At 41.5% G+C, this 23,525-nt stretch overlaps 2 protein-coding genes across 6 annotated transcripts in view; both read left to right on the top strand.

Moving 5' to 3' along the window:
• The window catches only part of LOC125391593 (torsin-1A-interacting protein 2-like), a 35,268-nt gene that overhangs the window by 5,995 nt on the left and 5,748 nt on the right, over nt 1-23,525 (top strand). For 2 of the 5 annotated variants that reach the window (XM_048420980.3, XM_048420979.3), the window contains exons 2-4: nt 18,662-18,838; nt 19,460-19,978; nt 22,000-22,419. In XM_048420980.3, the coding sequence (XP_048276937.3) occupies nt 18,805-18,838; nt 19,460-19,978; nt 22,000-22,419 (973 nt within the window). In that variant the 5' untranslated portion in view covers nt 18,662-18,804. Of the gene's footprint in view, nt 1-72; nt 132-10,179; nt 10,321-18,661; nt 18,839-19,459; nt 19,979-21,999; nt 22,420-23,525 lie in introns of those variants that run through there. The other 3 variants (XM_048420977.3, XM_048420976.3, XM_087906396.1) reach the window with 3 other exon arrangements.
• LOC125391595 (torsin-1A-interacting protein 2) lies at nt 10,315-12,260 on the top strand. The gene has a single exon (XM_048420985.3). The coding sequence runs from the start codon at nt 10,572-10,574 to the stop codon at nt 10,965-10,967; it is 396 nt and encodes a 131-aa protein (XP_048276942.1). The 5' UTR covers nt 10,315-10,571; the 3' UTR covers nt 10,968-12,260.

The raw sequence follows: 23,525 nt of genomic DNA, 5'->3' as shown, positions 1-23,525 counted from the left end.
GTAAGTAAGCAAAACGAAATCACAGCTTTAACATGTTTTAAAGTCTGAACTGCTATTTTCTCCTCTCAAAAGGTCTTTGAGAAAGGATCCCTCCCCACCCCCACCTCCCTACGGCGCAAACAGAAATCGAGGTAGGTTGGGAAGGGTGTATAATTTTCGGGAGTGTGCAGAAAGTATACCTGAAATCTTTCAAGCATAAAACGAAACAAGGTGAGAGTAGATTTTTGGTAGGAACTTCAGATAAGAACGAGAATTACTTTTTAAGTTTTGAAATGTAAAGGCAAATTCTTACTGTAAGTGTCGGTTTCTCTTTATCTCTGCATACCAGGGTCCTAGTAGTCATTCTAGTCCTTAAAAGATAGAACATTTGCGTTTTTCACTTACTAATAGTGCTGAAAGGGACAAACTTTGAAGTGTTTTTGTTTTGTTTTTAGTGACAGGGTTTGTCTTGTGTAGCCTGACCTCGAACTCACGGAGAGAGGGATCCGCCTGTCTCTGCCTCGCTAGTGCTGGGATTAAAAGGGTGCTCCACCACTGCCCGGCCAACGTTGAAATTTTAATAAGACCTATAATTATTTTGCTTGCTTTTTTATGTACTCAGCTGTGTTTCATACCCATTTTTTAAAAATTCATCCTCAGCTGGGCGGTGGTGTCACACGCGTTTAATTCCAGCACTCGGGAGCCAGAGGCAGGCGGATCTCTGAGTTCTAGGCCAGCCTGGTCTACAAGAGCTAGTTCCAGGACAGGCTCCAAAGCTACAGAGAAACCCTGTCTCTAAAAACCAAAAGCAAACAAACAAAAAAAATTCATTCTCTTTCTTTAAACAAAATCTGTAGTACTCTCCGTATTGTCAGATTTTATGCTTATTTTCATCGATCCAGAGATGAGTTAACTTTTCTAATTAAATATGCCAATTTTATTTGTGTTCCTGTCTTTTTTTTACCCCCAAGACAGGGTTTGTGTTTGGAGTCCTGACTGGCCTCTTGCCTCTGGAATGCTGGGATTAAAAACTTGTCTAACCACACCCAAAGTGCCTGTCCTTACGTTTTAAAAATAGTTTATTTAAATACATGAAAGGTTTTGTTTTTAAAGGCTACCCCAGGGTCCCAGAACTACTAGTTTCACATATTCTGGGAAGCCTTTTGGATTGGGATAGTTTAAATCAAGCAACCTGGCATTATTTTGAGGCTCTTTCTTAAGTAATATTGTTGATTGATCTAGATGCAGAGTCCACAACTAGATAATCAATTTTGCTACAGTTATCGTGTGACCTTGGCTGACTCATATAAGCTTTTTCTTTTTTAATCAAGTTTCCCTCCTAATATAGAGATTACCACACTGAGAGCTTCTGTAATAAACAAATACCCAGAATTTAGATGATTACTTGAGAAATAGAGTAGTAGGATTTGCTTGTTTGTTTTGGGGGGGTTTAATTTATTTTCTTGAGGCAGGATCTCTGTATTATATAGCCCGGGCTTACCTGAACCCCTCTATTATTAGACCATTTAGCCTTGAATCAAAATCCACCAGACTCTGCCTCCCAGGTGCTGGGATTAGAGTTGTAGCATGCTTGAATGTGTCTCGATTGTTCTTGGTCATACATTTTGTGCAGTACGACAAGCATTGTCAATAGCATGTCCTGAACAGTGGTTATATGCACGGACTTTGGAGTCATCGCTGATCAGACTTCCTGCTCTGTCCAGCTTCCATTGCTGGCCTGAGGATCTTAGGACTTTGGCAGATAACATTGTACTTCTGAGCCTATTTCCTTATTAGTAAAGTGGGGAGTTGTAGGGTTGTTTGGAATATCAAATGAAATTTAAGTACAGAAGGAGAAACAGCTATTACTAATATTACTAATTGGGTTTCTCTGCTGTATACTAAATATTACAGGAATTATAGTACATGATTTTGGTAATCCAAATAGAAATGAAGAAAATTCACCTTTAATTTAATTATTTCTACAGATCAAATTGTATTGCTTTTTTAAAATATTTTTTAAATTTATTTTGCATCCCAACCACAGTTTCCTCTCCCTTCTCTCCTCCTGTGTCTCCCCTCATGTATTGTTTTTTAGTTGCTTTGCAACTAAACTTGTCAAAGTCGAGTTGAAAATGTTATCTATACATTGAAGGTATAGATAGCTCTAATAGAGCCACCTAGATTTACTTCATTCTATTCACTAGAGAAAAGCAGCAGCACTTTATTTAGTGCAGTTTCCATGTAAAACCTACAGTTTCTGAGCCCCTTTTGTATCTTATTAGTGCCCCATGCTGCTGTCTCATTTAGCTGGCGCACTGCCTTAGCCACCTGGGTGGTGGTATCCCGCTTGTGGTTCAGAACGCCAGTCGCCCGAGGAGAGGATTCAAGTCAGCACAGGAGCCGGCATTCAGGCTCAGGCAGCGGAGGGGATTGCTGATAGGCTCTGTGTTTGTGGATGGCGGGTCATGTCTACAGACAGGAGTTATCCTAGGGTTGATTGACTTACAACTTCTTTGCATAAAAATTGCAGTCTGTATGTGTCTATGAATTTGTAGTTCCGACTAACTCCCATGAAATGCTAATGAATATCAAATAATAAGTTGAATATAGTAAGGAAGTGACTTGGAGGGGAGTGGTGGTTCATGCCTTTTATCCCAGTATTCCAGAGGCAGAAGCAGGCGGATTCTCTGTGAGTTTGAGGCCAACCTGGTATACCGATCGAGTTCCAGGGCAGCTAGAATTGTTATATAGGACTGTTAGGCAGAGAAATGGAGCTTTAGTGGTAAACTGGGTGCAATGGCACAGCCTGTAATTGTAATACCAACTGCTCGGGAAGTTGATGGAGGAAGATTTTAAGTTCAAGGGCAGCCTGAGCAACATGATGACGCCCTGTTTTTAAAGAGTAGTTATTGTCTTCATTGATGGTCACTTTGATGATTTCCAATAGAAGTGGACATTCGAATCTGGTTTATGAAAAGCATGTTGGAGGGACAGGAGCCAACTTTAAGAATCTTCTAATGGCTAAGTTAAAACAATGGGAACAGCAAAATGAATGCTGATAGTATGGAATTTAAACCCATAAAATCTGTATTCCTAAGTCCTTACTGATAACATCTTACTGAATAGGCGAGTGACTGGAGAAGGGATAGTTCGCTCTGACAATTCGGTGAATAAGCATAGCAGGTAAGAAGGAAGTAGGACGTCACCATTAAACAAGCAGTACCATAATGATGGTCTCATGTAACATCTGCCTGAGATACTAGCAAGTGAAAGGTAGAGAAGAGTTAGGATATCTCTCCTAAGATAATTACTAACTGCTAAAGAAAGCAGTAACCTGACAGTGGAGATAGTGTACAAACCTAGTGCTTAAGGTTTGTATTCGGTAAGACATAGGCATAGCATGAACCTAATATGGTTGAGGACATGTTGTTTCTTCAGTTTTGGTTATTCTGTGAACTTTATGTTTTCCAAATCACAATAAAATGTTACACAAACTTAAACTGACAGACTTAGTCCAACGGACACTATTCTTGCAGACTGTCAAGGTCACAAAAGACAAGGTAAAATTAAGAAACTTACATATTAGAGACATTAAGGAGATAAAAACTAAATGTCATGTGGGTTCTGTTTTAAACATGAAGATTTTTTCTAAGTTCTTGGAGAGATTTGCTGATACACGTTTCAGATAATCAGGTCCTTTAACATAAAACTGTTGCTGGACTTTGGGGTAAACAAGATAGGCCACCCAACAGCAAACTGTATTTATAGAGTTAGCAGCTTAGAGAAGGTGCCAGATAGGATGTAAAACCTTAGTTTAGGAAGTTAATCCTATTGTTCACCATGTCTTGTGGGTATTACATGCTAGGAACCGCTTAGCAGTTTAGGGAGGATAGTAGGTAGAATATGTGGTGTGGGGTTCCTGGCTTGGAACCCAGAACAGAAAAAGAACATTAATGGGAAAACTGGTAAAATTTTAATGTGACTTTATTAATAGACTTATCAATGTTGAGTTTCTTGGTTTTAACAACTTCCCCTTACATAAGATACTGAATGAAGCATGTCAGGAAATGGCATCATTTCTGAAACTTTTCTGTGAGTTGGTAGTATCAGGTATGGTCTACATAGCTAGTTCCAGGCCAGCCAGAGCTACATAGTGAGACCCTGTCTATAACTCCAGCCCTTTGAGTAGGAAGTTATGGGGTAGGGGAGAAACAGGAAGATTGCTAGCTACCAGCCTACCTTCAGTTGAATGAGAGAAGACCCTGTCTCAAAGAGTAATACAGAGCAGGTTGTCTATTGCACACCTTTAACCCCAGCATTGGGAGGTAGAAGGCAGTTCATGCAGATCTGAGTTTGACATCCAACGAGGTTACACATACCTTTAATCCCAGCACTGGGGAGGCAGAGTGAGACCAGCCTGGTCTACAGTGCGGGTTCAAGGACAGCCAGGACTGCACAGAGAAACCCTGTCTCAAAAAACAAAACTGAAATAAAACAAGCAAAAAATAACAGCAAAACAAGTGAGTAAATAATAAACTGTGGATAGAGCATCTGTAATCTTAGTAGTCAGAAGACTGAGGACTGAGTTCAAGCTTGGTTATATAATAAGATTCCAGAAAAAAAAAGTATATATGGAAGTTGAGGTAAAATTGAGGGTCATGATCTAGTCTCAGTATAGATTTCAGGAACTCATGAGGTTGAGACACGAGAGGCACCAGTTGAGGCCAGGCTGGGCTACTAGGGAGGGAGAATCTCATTAAAACAAAAAATCGAGTCAGTTATGCTGCCTAGTATTAGATTGCTTAGTAAACTTGGGGATCCTTTGTGCATTGCTCTTACCCTATATGACTATCCTACATCAAAATATTTAGAAGGAAGTGGGAAGTAGAAAAAGATTTTTTTGCACTCAGAAAAATATATTAACAAAAGTATGTATAGTATCCGAACTGCTCCAAGGCATCTAGTTTCTATGTTAAAGACTTCCCTAAGGAGGTATTGGAGTGTTTCTCCTGTAGTTTAAACTTCCGGTTTCACACCACCTTTCAGGTACCCAGAACACTTGTTTAAACACTTTTTGCTGGTTAGTGAAGATAATATACCCGGCACATTGCAATAATAGATAAATACTAGCAGATGTAGACACAACTACCTAGTACAAAAAAAGAAACAAGTTTGGCATTAGGTCAAGAAGCTCCACATTTGCTTTAAATATTTGGTTGTTGGTGTTTTAAACTGGAACTGCAGATAGAATTTGAGCCATGAGTTTCATCAGGCAGGGCAGAGTAGATGCACCTGTGCCAATAAAAGTCTAAAATAGTTCTGTATGCTCGTTCTCGCTACCCCCATAAGTATGCTTGCAATGTGCATGTGCACATGCTTGCTTAGATGTGTGTGTGCACACACCTGTTTACTTGTAGTTCCTGGAGTGAGAGAGAACATTTGCAGCTGTTTTCTAGCCTGGCATATTTTCCAGTTGTCCACTGTTGTGAAGAGAAACATGTGCTCAGTAGTATAAGCCTATAAGCCTTATATATAAATCCTTACTAGTCCATCTAAATTCAGAGCTAGATGTGGAGTATGAAGCTCTTATCATTGTACTTTGTCTCTTGCCTTTAATCAGCAGGCAATTCTGAGTTCAAGGCCAGCCTGGTCTACAGGGCAAGTTCCAGGACAGCCAGGACTATACAGAGAATCCCTGCCTCAAAAAAAAAAAAAAGCAAAAAAACAAAAAACAAACAAGCAAAAACTTGGTGAAACTTTGGTTATACAAAAGGTAGACATAAAAATTATTGTTATTTACTAACCTTAGAATAATCCCTGAACCATCTCTCCAGCCCCCCAAAGATTATTTTTTTAATTTTATGCATAATATATACTATCAATGGCAGATTTGGACTGGGATATGATGGCACACACCTTTAATCTCAGTTAATTTGAGACCAGCCTGATTTACATGGGGAACTCTAGGTCAATCAGGCTACACAGTGAGACCCTCTCTCAAAAACAAACAAGCAAGTGGACAAGTAAGGCAGGTTTGGTATTAGAAATGTAGCTCAGTTGATAGTGTTTCCTAGCACAAGCAGACTATGGCCTCTATCCCTAAGGCCACATAAACCAGAAGTGGTGGATATGCCTGTAATCCCACTACTCCTGAAGGCCACAATAGGAAAATCAGGTCAAAGTTATATTGATTTTGAGGCTAGTCTGGCCTACATGAGATCATGTCTAAAAACAAAACAAGCAGATTGTGGGTGGTGCTGGAGAGATAACTCAGTAGTTAAGAACACTGACTGTTCTAGAGGACCCAGGTTTGAGTCCCAACTCCCGTGTAGCAGCTCACATGTCTGTAAGTAGCTCTATGGGATTTGATACTCTTTTCCGGCCTCTGTGGGCAAACACTTATACATCTTAAAATACAGGTAGTTATGGGGTTTCATACTGGCATTTATTAATGAGAATGAAACGAGATCAGAATAGTTAAATTATTTAATTCATGTAAAGCTGTTACTGTTAATTGATGTTCACGTTTCAGTGGATTTAAATAGAATCTTATTATGGGAGGGGGTGTCAGGGAGGACATCCCTATTTGTACTCCTGGCTGCCCGGAACTTGCAGTCTCAGAGCTTCTGCCTGAGTGCTTGTGTTCTCAAACAAGAAAAACAGATCTGTGTTTGGTACAGTATTTGGGTTATTTGGAAACTTTTTAAGCTTCAGTTTTGACCCACTGTGAGTTTTTTTGTTTTCTGCCGTTTGTTTGGTTTTTGGTGTCTTTGTTTGTTTGGTTTTTCTTTTGGTTGTGTTTTTTTGAGACAGGGTTTTTCTCTCTGTAACAGCCCTGACTGTTCGTCCTGTCCTGGAACTCACTTTGTAGACCAGGATGACCTCAAACTCAATGAACAGCTTGCCTCTGCCTCCTGAGTGCTGGGATTAAAGGTATGTGCCACCATACCCAGCTGGCCACTGTTTGTGACCAGTCAGTTTGTTTGGAAATTCAACGTTGCTAAAAGTCCTTTCACCTGTGGGTGGCTTTTTTAAAAAAGCATGTTTGAAAGTCAGTGAGCTTTCAACTGCAACACTGATTCCTTTCTGGACTCAGGAAGATTTGTTTTCTAAGATTATTTTCTCTGTATGTGTCTTAATTGACATTGGACCTCACATAAGGCAATTGTTTTTTGATTTTTTGACCATATTTCTATGAAGACATGCTTAGAATTTTGTAAGAAAAGCAACGGTATATAATCTCTGTGGCCTCTTTTTGTTTTGGGGGGGCAGGGATTCATTGGGGCTTTGTGACTGTCCTGACACTTGGTATCTTCCTGCCTCTGCCTTTGACCACAGGGTCAGGTAGGATCCTCAGTATCCCAATATTTGACACCTACTTTGTCTCTGAGCAGGGCCACTGTCTCTTTTCCTCAGTGTAGAAGGGTTGTTTTGCCCATTTCTTCTCTTTCTTACTGCTATTTCTGATATTTTAAGTTATAAAATAATGAATAGAGGTACTATAAGCCATGAGAATTTATGATATAGAGAGAACGTCATTGTTCTCCATCTAGTTACAAGAAGAAAAAAAATACTAGTTTTTCACGCTTTTGAACTGTTTAAGTAGAAAGTTTATATAGAAATGTGTGTATTCATATTTTTCTTGTACTTTTTTTTCTAACTCAGCATTTTGAATTTCATCTGTGTTCATATGTTCCATTCTGTGTTAGTACTTCAGTTTATTCATCTGTCTTATTTGTGGACATTGAGCTTTTAGTTTACTGTTGCACTGGGCTACCATGGAGGTTTTCTTTATGGCTTTGATAGCATCTATGAGGGTTTCTCATGAGTATATTCCTAAAGAGTCTATGAAGTTACAGAAATGGATTTCTTTAGTTTATTGGTACTGGCAGATTAATTCCTAAAGTGGTTATATGAGTTTACACTCCTTTCATTAGTATAGGGATTCAAGCTTCCTTTCCTAAAACTGGCAAGATGGTGCAGGGGGTAGAGGTGCTTGTCATCAAGCCTGATGATAATCTTCTTGGAACTCACATCCCGGTCTTCTGACCTCCACGTGTATGCGGAGGCTTGTCCGTGCCTGTACACATACACAAAACAAATGAGATCCTTGTCATGAGGAATGAAATCACAAAAACCCAACTCTCGTGCTGTTTATACTTTAGTGACAAAACAGCAGTAGCGAAGTTGCACATCACCGGGTATTGGGTGTTTTCTCGTGCCCTCTTAGCTCTACAAGGATTAAAGTGTGAGGGGTGTAGTATTAATGAGGAAGGCCTGAGGTTCTTGGATTAACATGAATGGTATGGCGTTGGTTCTGAGGCTTTTAAGCCAATAGTGGTAGTGAAGTTGTCAATATTGGGGTCAGGTCTTTCCGTGAGCATTTCTTGGCCTCTCTTCATTCCTAACCTATAATTGTAAGTATAAAGAATGAATGAAGAGACTGGTGATGGGCAGTGCTTGGAGATTTGGACCCCCTTTGGATTCTTGCTGTAGTACTCTGAAGGACCAGGGTGACTTGTCTGAACAGGTAACAGTGATGTTCTTATTCATGAATACTTGGGGAATGATGTTTGTTTGATGGTGAAGTTGGAGGGATGAAAGTTGAAGAAAGGGTAGAGTTATTCTGAGCTCTGGAGCCTGCAGGGCTTTTTCTTGATTTGTGAGCATGGAAAGTGGTTTTGCTTAGCATACCTAGAGCCCTATCAGGTTTATTAATCTCCCCCTTTTTGGCCAGTCTCATGGATATAAAATAGATATTTTATTGTGTTTCTGTGTTTTGCTCTAAAAATCTAGAGTTCTCTTATCTTTTAAATGGTGAGTTATATAACTTCCGCTTTCATTGCTTTTGTTTAATGAGCTTCAAGGTTATGGAGGGTTTGTTTATTATCTGTCTATATCATAACTAGATACCTTGTTAAGAGGGCCATTGTAAACAGGTCAATGCAATATGTTATTCCTGGTTTCACTCCCAAATATTTCCTTAAAAATATTTCCAGAAACTGAGGACCTGAATTACCAGACTGGTATCTAGTTACCTGACCTCAAGAAGCCCGTTACTGCATATATGCTGACTCTCGTCTTCTGTCAGAATGTGTCCCTACTTTTCGCTTTCTTGTTGTAAAATCCTCTAGTCTCTCAGAGAACGGCTTTGACTGGTGGGGCCAGTAGTACCCTTGTTTTGAGGCCTGTTATATTGTTTTCAGTGTCCCTGTTCTCACATGATTGAGCCTCGGGATTTATAAAAACTACTGGAAGATGGCAGGACACACATTTTAATTTGATAAACTGGCAATTCCTAGGCAGCCATCTTGATCCATGTGTCGCTCTGCCCTCCCTCGTGTGTGTTCCATTCAGGGTCATGAGAATAGATCGGGTCTGTTGCTCGTGCAGTGTGTAACATGTAATCTCAAACTGACAGTGTGCTAACCTGCACAAAAAGATTCGACTTTCTCCACTGATGCCTTTTTCAGCTTTCAAACGAGTTTTTAATTTTATGGTTAGCTGCTTAGGACTATTGTCTAATACTTTAAGATTTTTCATGGTTAGCTTGAAGCCTTTGAGGAAAGGCTGTCATAGTGACTGGTACCCACATGTTATGGGAATACCTTATGGTACCTATTTCATGGAAATGATCATATGACTCTTTTAGTCTCAAAATGCAAAAGATGTAGCAAAAAACAAAATTTAGTCCAGAAGGAAGGAAGGAAGGAAGACAGAGAGACCACATTAATCTTCATATAAATCCTAAGTGATTCAAAACCCAACCTGTGCCCAGAAGAGTAACTTCCAAATAGGTTGGATGTGTTTAACCTAAATTAAGTTATGGGGAAACCCATGGGGCTGTTGTCATCTATCTTGACTGATGTAAATAATTTTTGGCTGATGCAAGTAATTCTCAAATGCATGTTTCTAATATTGTGAGCAACTGCAAAGCCCATATGAGTCGTCTGAAGTTTTATCATTTGCAGGTATGTGGTGCATTCCCAACATTCGGCAAGCGCAACGTCGTTAGCTACTTCTCTGTGACTGGGTCCAGATAACGGTCTTTTCAAGACTGACTTCATTGGATCCACTGAAGAGGACGCCACCAAGTTTTCCTGACCCTCCTACATCACTGTAGAGAGCTACCGGGTGGAAGTGCCAGCATCAACAGGAGACTCACTGGCTTCGTCAATGCCTCTGTTTCACCAAGCGTAATCATCTTACCAGCAGAGCAGAGTACCTTCGTGTGATACTGTCAGCAGCTGATACTGCTGCGGAACAGTTCAGACTAGAGGTCTGGCTTTCCTTAAGACACTGGAATTTGAAGGAGCTATTCTGTGATCTGTGCTGCTAGTAAGTGACTGATAGTATTCTAGACTGGACTGGTCCCTGAGTACAGAGACTGTGTTGCAGTTAAGTGAAAACTAGACTACAAGATCTTGAAGAACTGCATTGAGGTGCAAGCCAGATTTGACACTCAGGAGTTGAACTGAGAAGTTGCTAAAGGAAAACTGTAACAGGACTGATTGTCGCTTATTGCCTTTCTCTCTCTGTCTTTGTTGCCTTTTGCTGTTACATTGCTTTTGTTGTCTTTCTAAGCCCAGATGTTCTCCGATAATTCACACTGCCCTGATTGTGGGCAACAGTGGTTCCCTAGTTTAGAACTAGGGCATTGGTTATACCAAACTGAACTTGTTGAAAATGAATGTTACCAAGTGTTCTTAGACCGTATTAACAGAGCTGATTATTGCCCTGAATGTTATCCTGACAATCCTGCTAATAGAAGCCTTGTTCTGCCTTGGTCTTTCCCACTTGAGTGGGCACCTCAAAATCTCACTAGGTGGACCTTTGAGAAAGCTTGCCATCCATTTCTTCTGGGTCCTCCACTGGTTAGAAAAAGGATACATGACTCTCGAATAGCTGGTTTTAATCCTGCATTACAATTAATCTTGTCCAGAACAGACAAAACCTTAAACAAAAAACTTGGCCAAAGCAAATGACTTCTGTAACAGAATCATGAAGACTCTCCAGGTTTTGTGTTCATAACCTAGAGGAGATGAATAGTTACCTGTTTCTGTATTCTGTCTCTTTTTCTTTATTTCATAATTTTTTTTAAGGTGCTGGGGATTGAATCTGGGTGCCCTTGTGCATGCTAGGCTAGTACTCTTCCCCTGAGTTTAACCTGAGGCCCCCTTTCTGGATCTGACTCAGACTGTCACTACTTCGTCAACTGCTTAACTTGTTGGGTCTACTTCTGTGATCCGTGACCTATGCATTTTATTCTCATTCTCTCTCTCTCTCTCTCTCTCTCTCTCTCTCTCTCTCTCTCTCTCTCTCTCTAGCATAAATTTAGTCAGTTTTGCAGACTACTTACCTGGAGTCAAACTAACCTATAGTCCAGACAAATGCTTTAGAACTAGATTACCCTTCCTAAGTATTAATGAAATAATGTCTGGAGGGGAGGCCCCATGCTATATGCCTCATTAACTGTTTTTCTAACAGTACCTTTTATGAAAACACATTCTTGTAGCTGGATTCTAGATTATTCTAGTAAATTTTAATACACTACATTGTTTAAATTTTTCCTTTTATACATTGGTCAGTAGTGAGAGAGATGTGTATGTATATATAAAATTTTTTCATATATCTATATATAAAACCATTTTATCCTCAGCATAAGTGTTACAGTATTGATAACTGGTCCTTTCACAGTCTATTTGTCAATACCTATGTAGGTTACAAAAAAAGGGTTGAGAATGTTACCAGTTTACACTTAGTTGTCTCTATATAACCAAAGACTCTACTGTCTTGTGGTGACTGAATTTAATGTCCTCCCATGGAAATGGAAAAATAACCTGTGCTGTGAAGTGTATAACAAATGATAAAACTTGACTCCATACAATTTAAGAATAGTCTAGTGGATGCTTTTTCTTAGACGTGAGAATGTGTCGCTAATCTTTGGCCACATTCTGGGGTTCTCCTGTTCATGGAAATCATGGAATCAGATTTGGAGTTAAGCAACTTAGAAAAAGCTCCTGGGAACATCTAAGAAGCCACTGAACAATTTTAAAATCCTACTTAAGATTCTAGGTGATCCAGTGCTTCAGTTGCAACGGAAATGTTATCAAGGCCCCGGGTTCTTCTCTTTCCTCCCCTGGGTCCTTATGGCTGCCTTGTGTTCTCATAACTGTTCTTTAAGTGGGTTCAGTATGGTTTGTTGTGCCAGACAGCAGGGGCACTTGTCTTTCTTTCTTACAAATCTTAATTTGGAAATAAAATCTTTCTGAAATGTCTCAGCAGATTTTTCTTTTTTTAAAAAAAATATCTCATTATCAGGTACTGGTTCACACACTAGTCTGAAAAAAAACTTGGCCGAGGATTGGTCTTGTCCTGATATGGCACATTGCCTCCACTGATCAAACTGATCTTTCAAGGGGAAAAGTGGAAAAACGAATAACTGATGATATGCAACAAATCTTGCTTTCCACATGTTGTGAAACCTGGTTTTGTTTGTCTCTAAAGATTGTATTCTAGTGAGCACTCTTGTGTCTGCCCGTGTCCATCGGAGAGGTCTCTCCTGGTACACTGCTGAGTAAACCGGACTGCTGACTTGAAGGCTAGTCACTCCCTCGCTGTTGATCCTCAGGCTCTTCCCAAGACATCCTTTTTAGAGGTTCCTACTGTCTCTTCATTTCTTTAGTTAAGAATACCTATGCCCCAAAGACGTGTACTAAGTTTCTACATGTCTGGGATTTAAACATTAGCAAAATAGAATTTTGCTAATTCAAAAAAATGGAATTTTTGTTTTAACCAACTTTTTAATTAGTAGTATCAACATGAAGAATTTATACCATTGAATTTTCTAGACAAGGAGTAACTGGAAGTACTTGCAAATTAAAATTTTCTCAGTGTGTGAGCTGTGAGTGGTCTATGAACCATACATTGAGACCTGCACCAGTACATTCATAGTATGTACTTGGCTTAGAAGGGGAGCCTGGCTATCTGTCTGCCCTTCTTCTGGACAGGCAGTTTCTGTCTATTTCTCTCTTCTACCCCCCCTTCTTTCCTTTCCCCTCCCTTCATAAACCACTAAATAAACTCTATACTGGAAAAAATTTTAAAAAAAAGGATCCTGGCGAGTTCTCAGTTAGCAAGCATAAGTTAAGCCACCAGCAACTCTGGGTGGTAACATTGGGCCAGAGAAAGGACTGTAGTCACTTTGCCTCCACATGTAACTTAAAATACCCAGTGTATAATAAGCTCCCAGAAATTAATATAATGTAGAAGATCTAAAATTGAACAGAGAAGGAAATTTTGGAAGTCTTGTAGCTTAGGTCTTTGGAATTTTTTTAAAATATTTTTAAAGTGTTATAAATTAGGACATTTACAGTAAATATGAGCTTTGCTAAGATACTGATTATTTTGACTAAATTCTAATGATTAAAATCAAAATGATCTGAGATACTCAGTTTGTGCATGCTACAGTCTTTTCGTAGTGTGGAAGAGTTGATTAAAGTATACATAATGATAACATTTTTAAACTGACCTTCATAACTTCCCATAATTTTCTGGCATATTTGGGAATAGAAGTATTGGGGTGGACTAGAAGAAAAATACAGTCACCTGAGAGTCTGCTCTTAGGAGAGGTGGGTGACTGAGGTTATAGTCTCCAAGTTCCAGGGAAGAGAACCTGAGTCAAACAATCTAATCTAAGTCTGGCATGCAAAGAACATGGCAGTCTTCACGCCATGGCCATCTGAAAAGAGGTGAGCCACCTCTTAAGACTCTGGTCTCCCTCTTTACCCTGAATCTCCATGAGTCTTTGGTGATACAGCTTGAAAACTGCCTTTTGACAGGATCTTACCAGTTTGGGGACCAGTCTGGCCTCCAAACTCACAGAGATCTGCCTGCCTGCCTGCCTAGATCTGGGATTACAGGCATGCACCACCAAGTCCACCAAAACTGCTTTTTATGAGGGAAAAGTAATAGCTTTTCAGCTTCTGGGTTTATATTCTACTGCTAAATGGCCTTGGGCTCTTTTAGCCAGTTTCTTCCCGAGGGAGCGCGATAGGCCCTGCAGCATACTGTTACCCGCTTAACCAAGCACATGACAGAAGATGTTTAGGACAATGAAGCAGAACTAGAGAAAGGGACCAAATCGTAGTAACAAGTAGAACCAGTTAGGACTTGATGCTTGAATTATCAAAAACTTAAATCTGATTGATCTTGGGACAACATGAGCAGGAGTTGTAAGTCACATGGTCTCAGGTTTGAAGGTTGAGAGGCCAGGGGGACAAATGACCCAAGGTGGATATAAAGTCTTTTGTATCTTAACTGGTAGATAGCAGTGTGATATACATCGGTGTTACCAGAGACTTTCTATAGCATTGAAATAAGTATTTTGAAAAATGTTATGGATCTGAGCTGGTTATGGTGGTACAGGCCTTTAATTCGGCACCAGGAGACAGGCAGGCAAATTTCTATGTGTTTAAGGCCCGCTTGGTCTACATACATAGCTCCAAGCCAGCCAACCACCTTGTCTCAGGGATGGGGAGTGTTGAACCTGCAGATTTACTCACACTATATATACTAGAGTTCCAATTCAAAGCTAGATCAACAGTACCAGCATCGGACTTTTGTAGTGTAAACACTGCAAAGCCATTTTTTAGGGTCTTACTTTAAACACTATATGTCATAGACAGGCCACCTCACTTCAGACCCCGGCTTTGCGTTTAGTCATGTGTGCTTGAGTGAGGTTCTTAACCCCTTTCTTTGTTTGGAAAGTAGTAAGAATGCTAGAATAGTTTCTACTTTATGCCTCGTTGCAAAGATTTGAGTTACTAATGCATGTTTGGCTGCCTGGCACCAAGAAGGCACTTTATAAATGTTAATGGTCACAGTTAGGTATGCTGTGTTCTTGGATGGCAAATCATTTATGTCTAAGATACTGTTCTTTTTGTTCTGAGAGCCTAAAATGGGATAGTTTACTAAAAACAGAATGTTTAAACATGGCGGGACCCTACTGCTGTGCATTTGTCATGATGTCCTTCATGTCTAAACTCCTGTCCCGGAGAGACTGATGGTCCTTTGCTCTATTTACACTGAACTTTAGTCCTGCCTCCTCCTCTTTGCTTCCCGATACCTAGCCCTTCCCTTATGTGTAAGGGAAGATCTTCTCCAGATCTCTATCTTGCCTTGTTTTCCCTGGGTCTCGTTGGCCACACCTGAGACTTGTAGGATGAGAAGGATGAGCTAGGTCCTGTTGCCCTGCCAACCCCGAGTTTTCTCCACACGCAACTTTTCCTGTCCTGTCTTTCCAGCTTGTTATAAAATGGGCAGGAGGCCACCGTTGAAGCTCCCTGTGCATTCCTAGTTATCATTATAGGCCCTGACGGGTACTTCTTGTATAGAGACAAATACATTTTGTTACCCTTTTTCTCTTTTCCCTTTTTTCTTGTGGTATGTGTGGGAGTGTGTGCAGTGTGTGAATCTGTGTGTTTGCACCGATGCGTATGGATGTGAAAGCTAGCAGAGAGCTCCAGTTGTTTTCCTGTCAGGCTAACCAGCATTCTTCCCAGATCCACCAAACCTTGGAGATTCGAACTCAGGTCTGCGTGTCTGTAGAGCAGATGTTCTTGCCCAGTACAGCACCTCCCTGGCCCATTACTTGTTTTTTGATTGGTTGTTGGCTTTTTTTTTTTTGGTTGCTTATTTGCGACAGGGTTTCTCTGTGTAGCCTGGCTGGCCTAGAACTTGCTCTGTAGACCAGGAGGCTGGTCTCAGACTCAGAGGTCCACCTTCCTCTGCCTGCTGAGTGCTGGGATTAAAGGCGTGCGCCACTGCTGCCTGGCCCATTATTCATTTTTTAAAAGTTACTTATTATCTTAAACACAGAGAAGACTGTAGGACATAACAAATATTTGCACCCTGATATAAAAGACATTGACATTTTGCTACACTGGCCAGAAAAATGTAAGCTACCCTTTAGTGTAGTCTCCATGAGTGGAAAATAAATCCTAGAATTTTGACCAGTTCCAAGCAGTAGAGAAGACAAAGCAGAATGATCCAGGTTTGCTGTTGCTTCAGGGCTCCAGGGTTAGGGTTAGAGTGGACATGATACAAGGAGAATTAAGCTAAGTTTTACTTCAGTAGAAAAACAAGTTACTATGGGACACTGAAAACCAACATTTCACAATTGAACTTGGAAGAGATTCCCTAAAAGTAAATGTGTCATTTGAGACACATTCCTATGCTTTGTGGGAAAGATAACCATCAAATACCTTTTTTAAAACAGCTAAGGATCAGTTTTTCTGGTTACAGAAGTCTTCCACAATACATTTTTCATCACTATGAGGCCATGTCTCACTGTTTTTTTGTTTTGTTTTGTTTTGTTTTTGACAAGGTCTGTGGCGTAGCTCAGGCTGTTCTGGGACTTGCCATATCGTATAGGTGATCTCAAACTCCTGGTCCTCCTAGCCCCACCTCCCAAGTGCTGGGACTACAGGCTCACCACAGTACCCAGCTTCTGTACTTTCCTTGTAAGGTTCCAAATGAAGTCTCTTCCTAATATGGATGAGTCACTGCTCAAAAGATTTGCCTGGTTCTGAAACAGCGGCCTCCAGATGGCTCAGATACCAGACCATGTGACTGTGAGTTGAGGTAAAAAACATGTTTGTCCCCTGGTTCTGAGGGAATGCTGCTTCAACCCTGTACAGAGGTGAAGACTTCCAGAGGGTTTGAGAGCAGCTGCCGGGTTGACTGACGTGTGCTGGCAGGCAGAGAAGTGTATGTTGAGCGTTTGGGGAGTACGCCATGGTGGTTCCTTTGCCATTGCTTTGTACTACACTGTAGCTAGGTGAAACATTTTAGGACATCCTATTTGTCATAATGTTAAGAGTAAAAGGCACACAGTTAAGTACGCAGGCTTTAAGTTTGATGACAAACAACATGGTCACTCCTGTTTCCCTCAGGCTGTTTTCTAGTCCGCCCGTCTTCCTCCAGCAACCACTAGCTGGTTTTTCTTTCATTTGCCTAATGTAGACTTTCCTGTAAATGGGATCATTTGACATATTTTTGCTATAATTTTTTAATGTGGTGTTGATAATTAAATCCAGGGCCTTGCACGTGCTATGCAAGTCTGCCACTGAGCTACACCTACATCCTTAACATACTCTTTTTGTTTTTCATTTGTTAATAATATACTAGAAAACTCTCCTCTCTGTTATAGACTGGGTGTGGGAACAGATGCCTCTGATCCCAGTACTCGGCAGGAGGATTGCTGCAAGGTTAGGACTAGCATGGGCTATATAGCAAGTTCTAGGCCTGCTAGGGCTCTGTAGAGACGCTCTCTCAACAACCAAGGAGGGAGATATGCTGAGGGCTAGGGATGTAGCTCAGTGGTAGAAATACTTGCTCAGCATGTATGAGAACCTGTGCACACACACACACACACACACACACACACGCGCGCGCGCGCGCGCGCGCTGGAGTGTCTTTAAGAGCTTGGAGAGAGAAAGCAGAGAAGGCACCTTTAAATTTGAGACACTCCTAAATATTCAGAGCAGCAGAGAGAGGGACCTGCACCTAGGTGTTCCTGGGTGTCCATTCCCTCCAGTTTGTATACCACACGCATTCATTTTCTTAAAGAATGTTTCCCATTTATGTGTTTGTGCCACGTTACATCATTGCAGTTGGCGGGTAACCCATGGAAGGAGGTTTTCTCTTACTACATAGACTGGTATTCAATCTTAGGCTGTCTGTTCTGTTTTGTATTTTATTTACAATGTTGGGGATTAAACCTTGGGTCTTGTGCCTATCCCTAGATCTTGGTTATCAAGTTTTGGAGGCGAATGTTTTGGCCTGCTGAACTGTCTCACCCGTCATAAAATTTTAGATATGCTTTTGAAGCACTATATAGAGTTTTATTATACACTGGACACTACAATAGTGTGGTTGAGTTGGAATGTTATTAGCTGAGAGTACTATGGAAAACATGCCAAGAAGCCCGCTTTGCTCTGCATCTCATAGGCTGTCAGAAAGTGTAACCCTTTACTAGGCTCTAATGAAGGTTAAGTAACTTACCGAACAAATTATATTCAACAGTAAAACTGAACTTTACAATGACTTGTCTTGGCCTAAAACTGGCTCCCGACTTTGTTCCTTTTGAGTAAGGTTTGTACTTGTCTTCTCCGAACACCACAAGGACATGGGATGAATGGTTCTGTGTCTCCATAAGATGGCAGATGTGCGCTTGCTGCGTGTGCGGGCAGTTTGTAGCTTGCAGGCAGCACCTGAGCACTTACCCTAGCGAGCAATTCTGATCTGAATGATGCGAGAGAAAAACATGGGCCAGAGACCGCCAGCACGAGAAATTCAGGGACTGCCTCTGCCTCTACAGCTGTTTTTAGAAGGATTTTGTGCTTTAATTCAAAGTATTCTCTTTAAGATTCGGGTCCCTTGGTCCTTTCCTATACTCTTGAAAATATCTGAGAGCGTTTTAGAAGGTGGTGGCATCTGTAATAGATTCCTAGTCTTCTGAGTTTTCTTCTTTGCAGTCTGGGGTTGGGATGTGATGCTTCTGAAAGCCGGAAAGCAACACAAGACCAAAGAGACTGTATTCAGAGTTGAAATTGCTGTTTTGCATTTGAATTGATGAAGTCATTTAACTGTTCGTTTGTTTTTCATTTTATTTTAGTCACTGTATATATTCCTTGGTTCTTGCTTCCTTGGGAAGCATGAGTCTGTTGGAACTTGAGACAAGAAGAAAACAAGGTATCTCTACAACACAACACAGACACTAAAAAGAGGTCCCAAATTTTGGAGAGCCAGGACACAAACATGACGGACAGTGGCTGCAGGGACCCTGTGGAAGGTGAGACTAGTCCTCATAGTGCAAAGTATGGGCAGTAGGAAACGGGGGCTGTGTTAAGAAAGAATGTCTCCGATGACCAAGACCTTAAGTTCTGAAGTCGAAAGTTATAATTCAGTGGGTTAGTTTGTTATTATTCTTACCTTTTTCTTATTTACTGATTTTGATGTAATATCAAATCTAATTATAACATAAGAAAGATAAATGTAGATTCCAGTAATAGGAGATGTTTTTAAAACAAAATGCTGTGCATCTTTTGAAAAGATGGTAGACTCATCTTTAGAATTCTATTTATTAAAAAAAAACCTGTGATTTGTAGGGGTTCTCTCATAAAATAAAGTCTTCATCCTGCTTCTGTATGTGTGTCTGTGTGGTATAGAACACATACGTGTCAAATAGCTTTTTCATAAGAAAAAGAGGTCATCAACTTTTTTTTATTTTTACATGTGCATGAGTGCATGTGAAGGTCAGAGGACTGTTTGCAGGAATTGCTTCTCCCTACCATATAGGACTCAGGGATGAAACCTGAGTTGTCTGTCTGTATGTGTGTGTGTAATTGCAGACCTTGTTAGAATTCAAAACTGTGGGTGAAATATTTAAAATAAAACATTTTTATCTCACTAGACTCTCAAAAGGATTTAGAAAACAATCCCACAGTCCACTCTCAAGCACAGGGCACCACAGTCTCACCAAGTGACCCTGGAGAAGCCCAGACCCCACCTCCTGCCTCTGATCTCAAGAACGACCCTCATGAGGCAGGGGCCAAAGGTCCAGAGCATGCAGACACAGGTGACAGGTCAGAGAATTCAGAGAAGACGATGTCAGACAAGCATTGCATGGATAAAGCAGAGCACAAGAGCATCCCGGGCTCTCAGGACACAGAGCAGGGGCATCGCCACCCCTCGGAACACCTGGGTGGAGAGGCCCTGCATCTGGATCCTCACTGCTCTCAAAGCAGCGAGGGGGGAAGAGGAGATGCCCAGCTGGGGAGCAGCGCTGCAGCTGCCCCCGAGGGAGCAGGAGACAGATGGGAAGCTGCCCAGGAGCCTCTTGCTGCAGACTCCACCGACGGCCCGAGTTGTGGTTACCCCAGTGCAGGCCCAGGGAGCCAGGACCACCTGAGAAGGCGACTGCCTGTGCCAGGTGAGAGGCCCTCTGAGCTGCTGTCACCCTGCCTGTGTTTCCCTGGGACAGTGGAGGACCTGGAGTGAGGTCTCCAGCCTCCTACGCTAGCTCAGTCACTGCATTTACTTGCTGCCTGCACGTTCCATTTTCTTTAGCTTCTTGTATGTGTGTCTATGTGTGAGTGAATGTGTCTGTGTGTATGTGTGTCTATGGGTATGTGCAGGAACCAACTATTGCAAACTATCCTCTGACCTTTACATGCCCTCACCCGCATTTTGGGATAATCTTATACATTGTGAAGATCCATCACTCTGCTGGGTTTAATAAAGAGCTGAGCAGCCAATAACTAGGAAGTTTCCAGGCACAGAGGACACTGGGAAGAAGGAGGGTAGAGACACCAGGAGACATGGAGGTATGGAGTATGTGCTATAGAATAGGCAAGAGTGAAATAGATTTTTCAGAACATCAGGGTTTTTCTTGTTTTGTTTTACATTTTATTTATTTTTGTATGTGTCTGTGTAGCCAGTCTTTCTCTGCCCACCAGCCAGCTTCCAGATCGTGACACAAAGACTTACTCTTTTTTTTTTTTCTTGTTTTTTGTTTTGTTTTTTGAGACAGGGTTTCTCTGTAACTTTAGAGCCTGTCCTTGAACTAGCTCTTATAGACCAGGCTGGTCTAGAACTCACAAAGATCTGCCTTCCTCTGCCTCCTGAGTGCTGGGATTAAAGGTGTACACCACCACCGCCTGGCTGAGACTAATTCTTAATTATGAAAGCTCGGCCAGCCGATAGCTTCGGCTTGTTTTTAGCTAGCTCTTCTAACTTAACCCGTTTCTATTAATCTGTGTGCTGCCCCGAGGCTCGTTTGCCTCGTCTCCATCCTGTCCATTCTGCTTTCCAGCTTTCTCCACATCTCCTGCGTCTCCACCTTTCTTCTTCTCAGTGTCCTCTCTGTTTGGAAACCCTGCCTAGTTATTGGCCGCTCAGCAGAGTGACGCATCTTCACAGTGTACGATAAGATTACCCCACAACGCGGGTGAGTGTGAAGGTCGGAGGATAGATTGCAGGAGCTGGTTCCCTCCTTCCACCACGTGGGTCTCAGGGTTCAAGCCTGAGTTGTCAGGCTGGCAACAAGTGCCCTTGTCTGCTGGGCCCTCTTGCTGGCCCCTACCTTAACCTTTTCATTAAAGACGTTGTTAGATGTTTAAAAGCAGGACAGTATAACAAGCCCCAAGGACTTAACATCCATCTTGGACTGTTGCAACACAATCCTGATCTCGCTGCCTGCCATGGCAGGGGATGTAGCTAAGTGGTAGGCATTTGCCTAGCACACAAAAGGCCCTGGAGCCAATCCTACCACTGTAGAGGAAACAAAATGAAGTTCATGAGACAGCTGGGGAAGTGCGGATGACCTGTACTTGGTGATATTAAGAAATTATTCCTTTTTAAATACAGTAAAAGTGTTACAATTATTTTTTTCTAAGAATCCTTATCTCTTTAGAGATGTATATCCTAGTGTTTTATCTAAAATCGTGAGATGTTGAGAACTTGCTTCAGTAAAATGATGGGAAGGGAAGGGGAAAGTGAGGGGAGAATGCAGGAAAAAAATACACCTTTTTGTTGACAGTTGATCTTTGTGACACAGGCTGGCTTTGAACTCATGACCCTATTGCTTCAGCCTCCTAAGGGCTAGGGTTACAGTAGGGTGTGTGCCACCACCCTGGCTTAAGAGGGTATACTTAGTATAGCTTTTATTATTATTACTGTTATTATTATTATAAAGCATTACTTTAGCTTTTACAGTTGCTTTACGTCAGTATTCGCTATTAGCTTTATTAGCATGGACAACTTGTTTTACCCTTGGTAGGAGCTCAGAGAATTAATGTTTAGGAAAAATGCCTTATAAATCATGGAAAGGAAAAAATGTGTGTGTGTGTGTGTGTGTGTGTGTGTGTGTGTGTGTGTGTAAGTAATTGCAGACCTGTTAGAGTATAAAACTATGGGTAAAGTATTTAAAATAAAACATTTTTATCTCACTAGACTCACAAAAGGATTTAGAAAACGATCCCACAGTCCACTCTCAAGCACAGGGCACCACAGTCTCACCGAGTGACCCTGGAGAAGCCCAGACCCTACCTCCTGCCTCTGATCTCAAGAATGACCCTCATGAGGCAGGGGCCAAAGGTCAAGAGCATGCAGACACAGGTGACAGGTCAGAGAGTTCAGAGGAGACGACGTCAGACAAGCGTTCCATGGATAAAGCAGAGCACAAGAGCATCCCAGGCTCTCAGGACACAGAGCAGGGACATCGCACTGCAGCTGTCCCTGAGGGAGCAGGAGACAGATGGGAAGCTGCCCAGGAGCCTCTTGCTGCAGACTCCACCGATGGCCCAAGTTGTGGTTATCCCAGTGCAGGCCCAGGGAGCCAGGACCGCCTGAGGAGGCGACTGCCTGTGCCAGGTGAGAGGCTCTCTGAGCTGCTGTCACCCTGCCTGTGTTTCCCTGGGACAGTGGAGGACCTGGAGTGAGGTCTCCAGCCTCCTACGCTAGCTCAGTCACTGCATTTACTTGCTGTCTGTACATTTCCATTTTCTTTAGTTTCTTGTATGTGCGTCTATGTGTGAGTGTGTGTATCAGTGTCTATGTGTGTGTGTGTATTCGTGTGTGTGCAGATGCCACAATGTACTTCATGGATGTCAAAGGACAACTTGCATAAATCTATTCAGCTTTTCTGGAATTTTAACTTCGGTTATCAGGCAAGTCACTGTTATCCACTGAGCTCTCTCTCTCTCTCTCTCTCTCTCTCTCTCTCTCTTCTTTTTTTGAACCTTGGTTCATCTGTATTTTGGAGTCTATCGTGGAACTAGCTCTTATTCAGGCTGGCCTTGAACTCACAGGATCTGCCTGCCTTCACCTCCGAAGTGCTGGGATTAAAGGCGTGCACCACCACTGCCCAGCTCCACTGAGATATCTTATAGCCCACAAATTGCCTTTTTATAGATGTTTTGCCTGCAAGTATGTCTGTGTATCATGTGCATGACAGGTACTCAAGGTAGTCAGAAGCGAATGTCAGTTCCCCTGAAACTGGAATTAGAGATGGTGTGAGCCACCATGCAGATATTGGGAATTGAACCTTGGACCCTGGAAGAGCAGCAAGTGCTCTTAATCACTGAGCCATCTCTTCAGTCCTACAAACTACATTTTAAAATATTTTTATTTGCTGTTTATATTAATGCAATATAACAAAAAAGAAATACAACTTAAGAAAAAAATCTTATTTCTTATGACTCTATTTAATTTATTATTTTCAATTGAAAATTTTCAATTTTCTTGTCCTTTGTAAAACAAAATATCGTGTAAATCAATAGGTAAATGTGTATAAATCAACATGAATACACACATGATGATGCTTGGTTGGTCTTTGTTGTTGCTCTTGTTTTGAGATAGTATCCCATTCTGTAGCCCAAGCTGACCTCAGACTCATAGTGATTGTTCTCTGTCCAGGATCACAGCATGCACAGCCTGCTCACCCAAGAGACCAGTCTGAAATGCCCACATTCTAGTAG

This window comes from Myodes glareolus, chromosome 5, assembly GCF_982192425.1.
Source record: "Myodes glareolus chromosome 5, mMyoGla1.1, whole genome shotgun sequence".
Taxonomy (NCBI): Eukaryota; Metazoa; Chordata; class Mammalia; order Rodentia; family Cricetidae; genus Myodes; species Myodes glareolus.
Note: the sequence above shows the minus strand (reverse complement) of the source record. Positions and strands in the feature narration are given on the sequence as shown.

Excerpts from the sequence above, each read along its gene's own strand:
- LOC125391595 (XM_048420985.3), top strand. The coding sequence starts at position 10,572 with ATGTTCTCCGATAATTCACACTGCCCTGATTGTGGGCAACAGTGGTTC.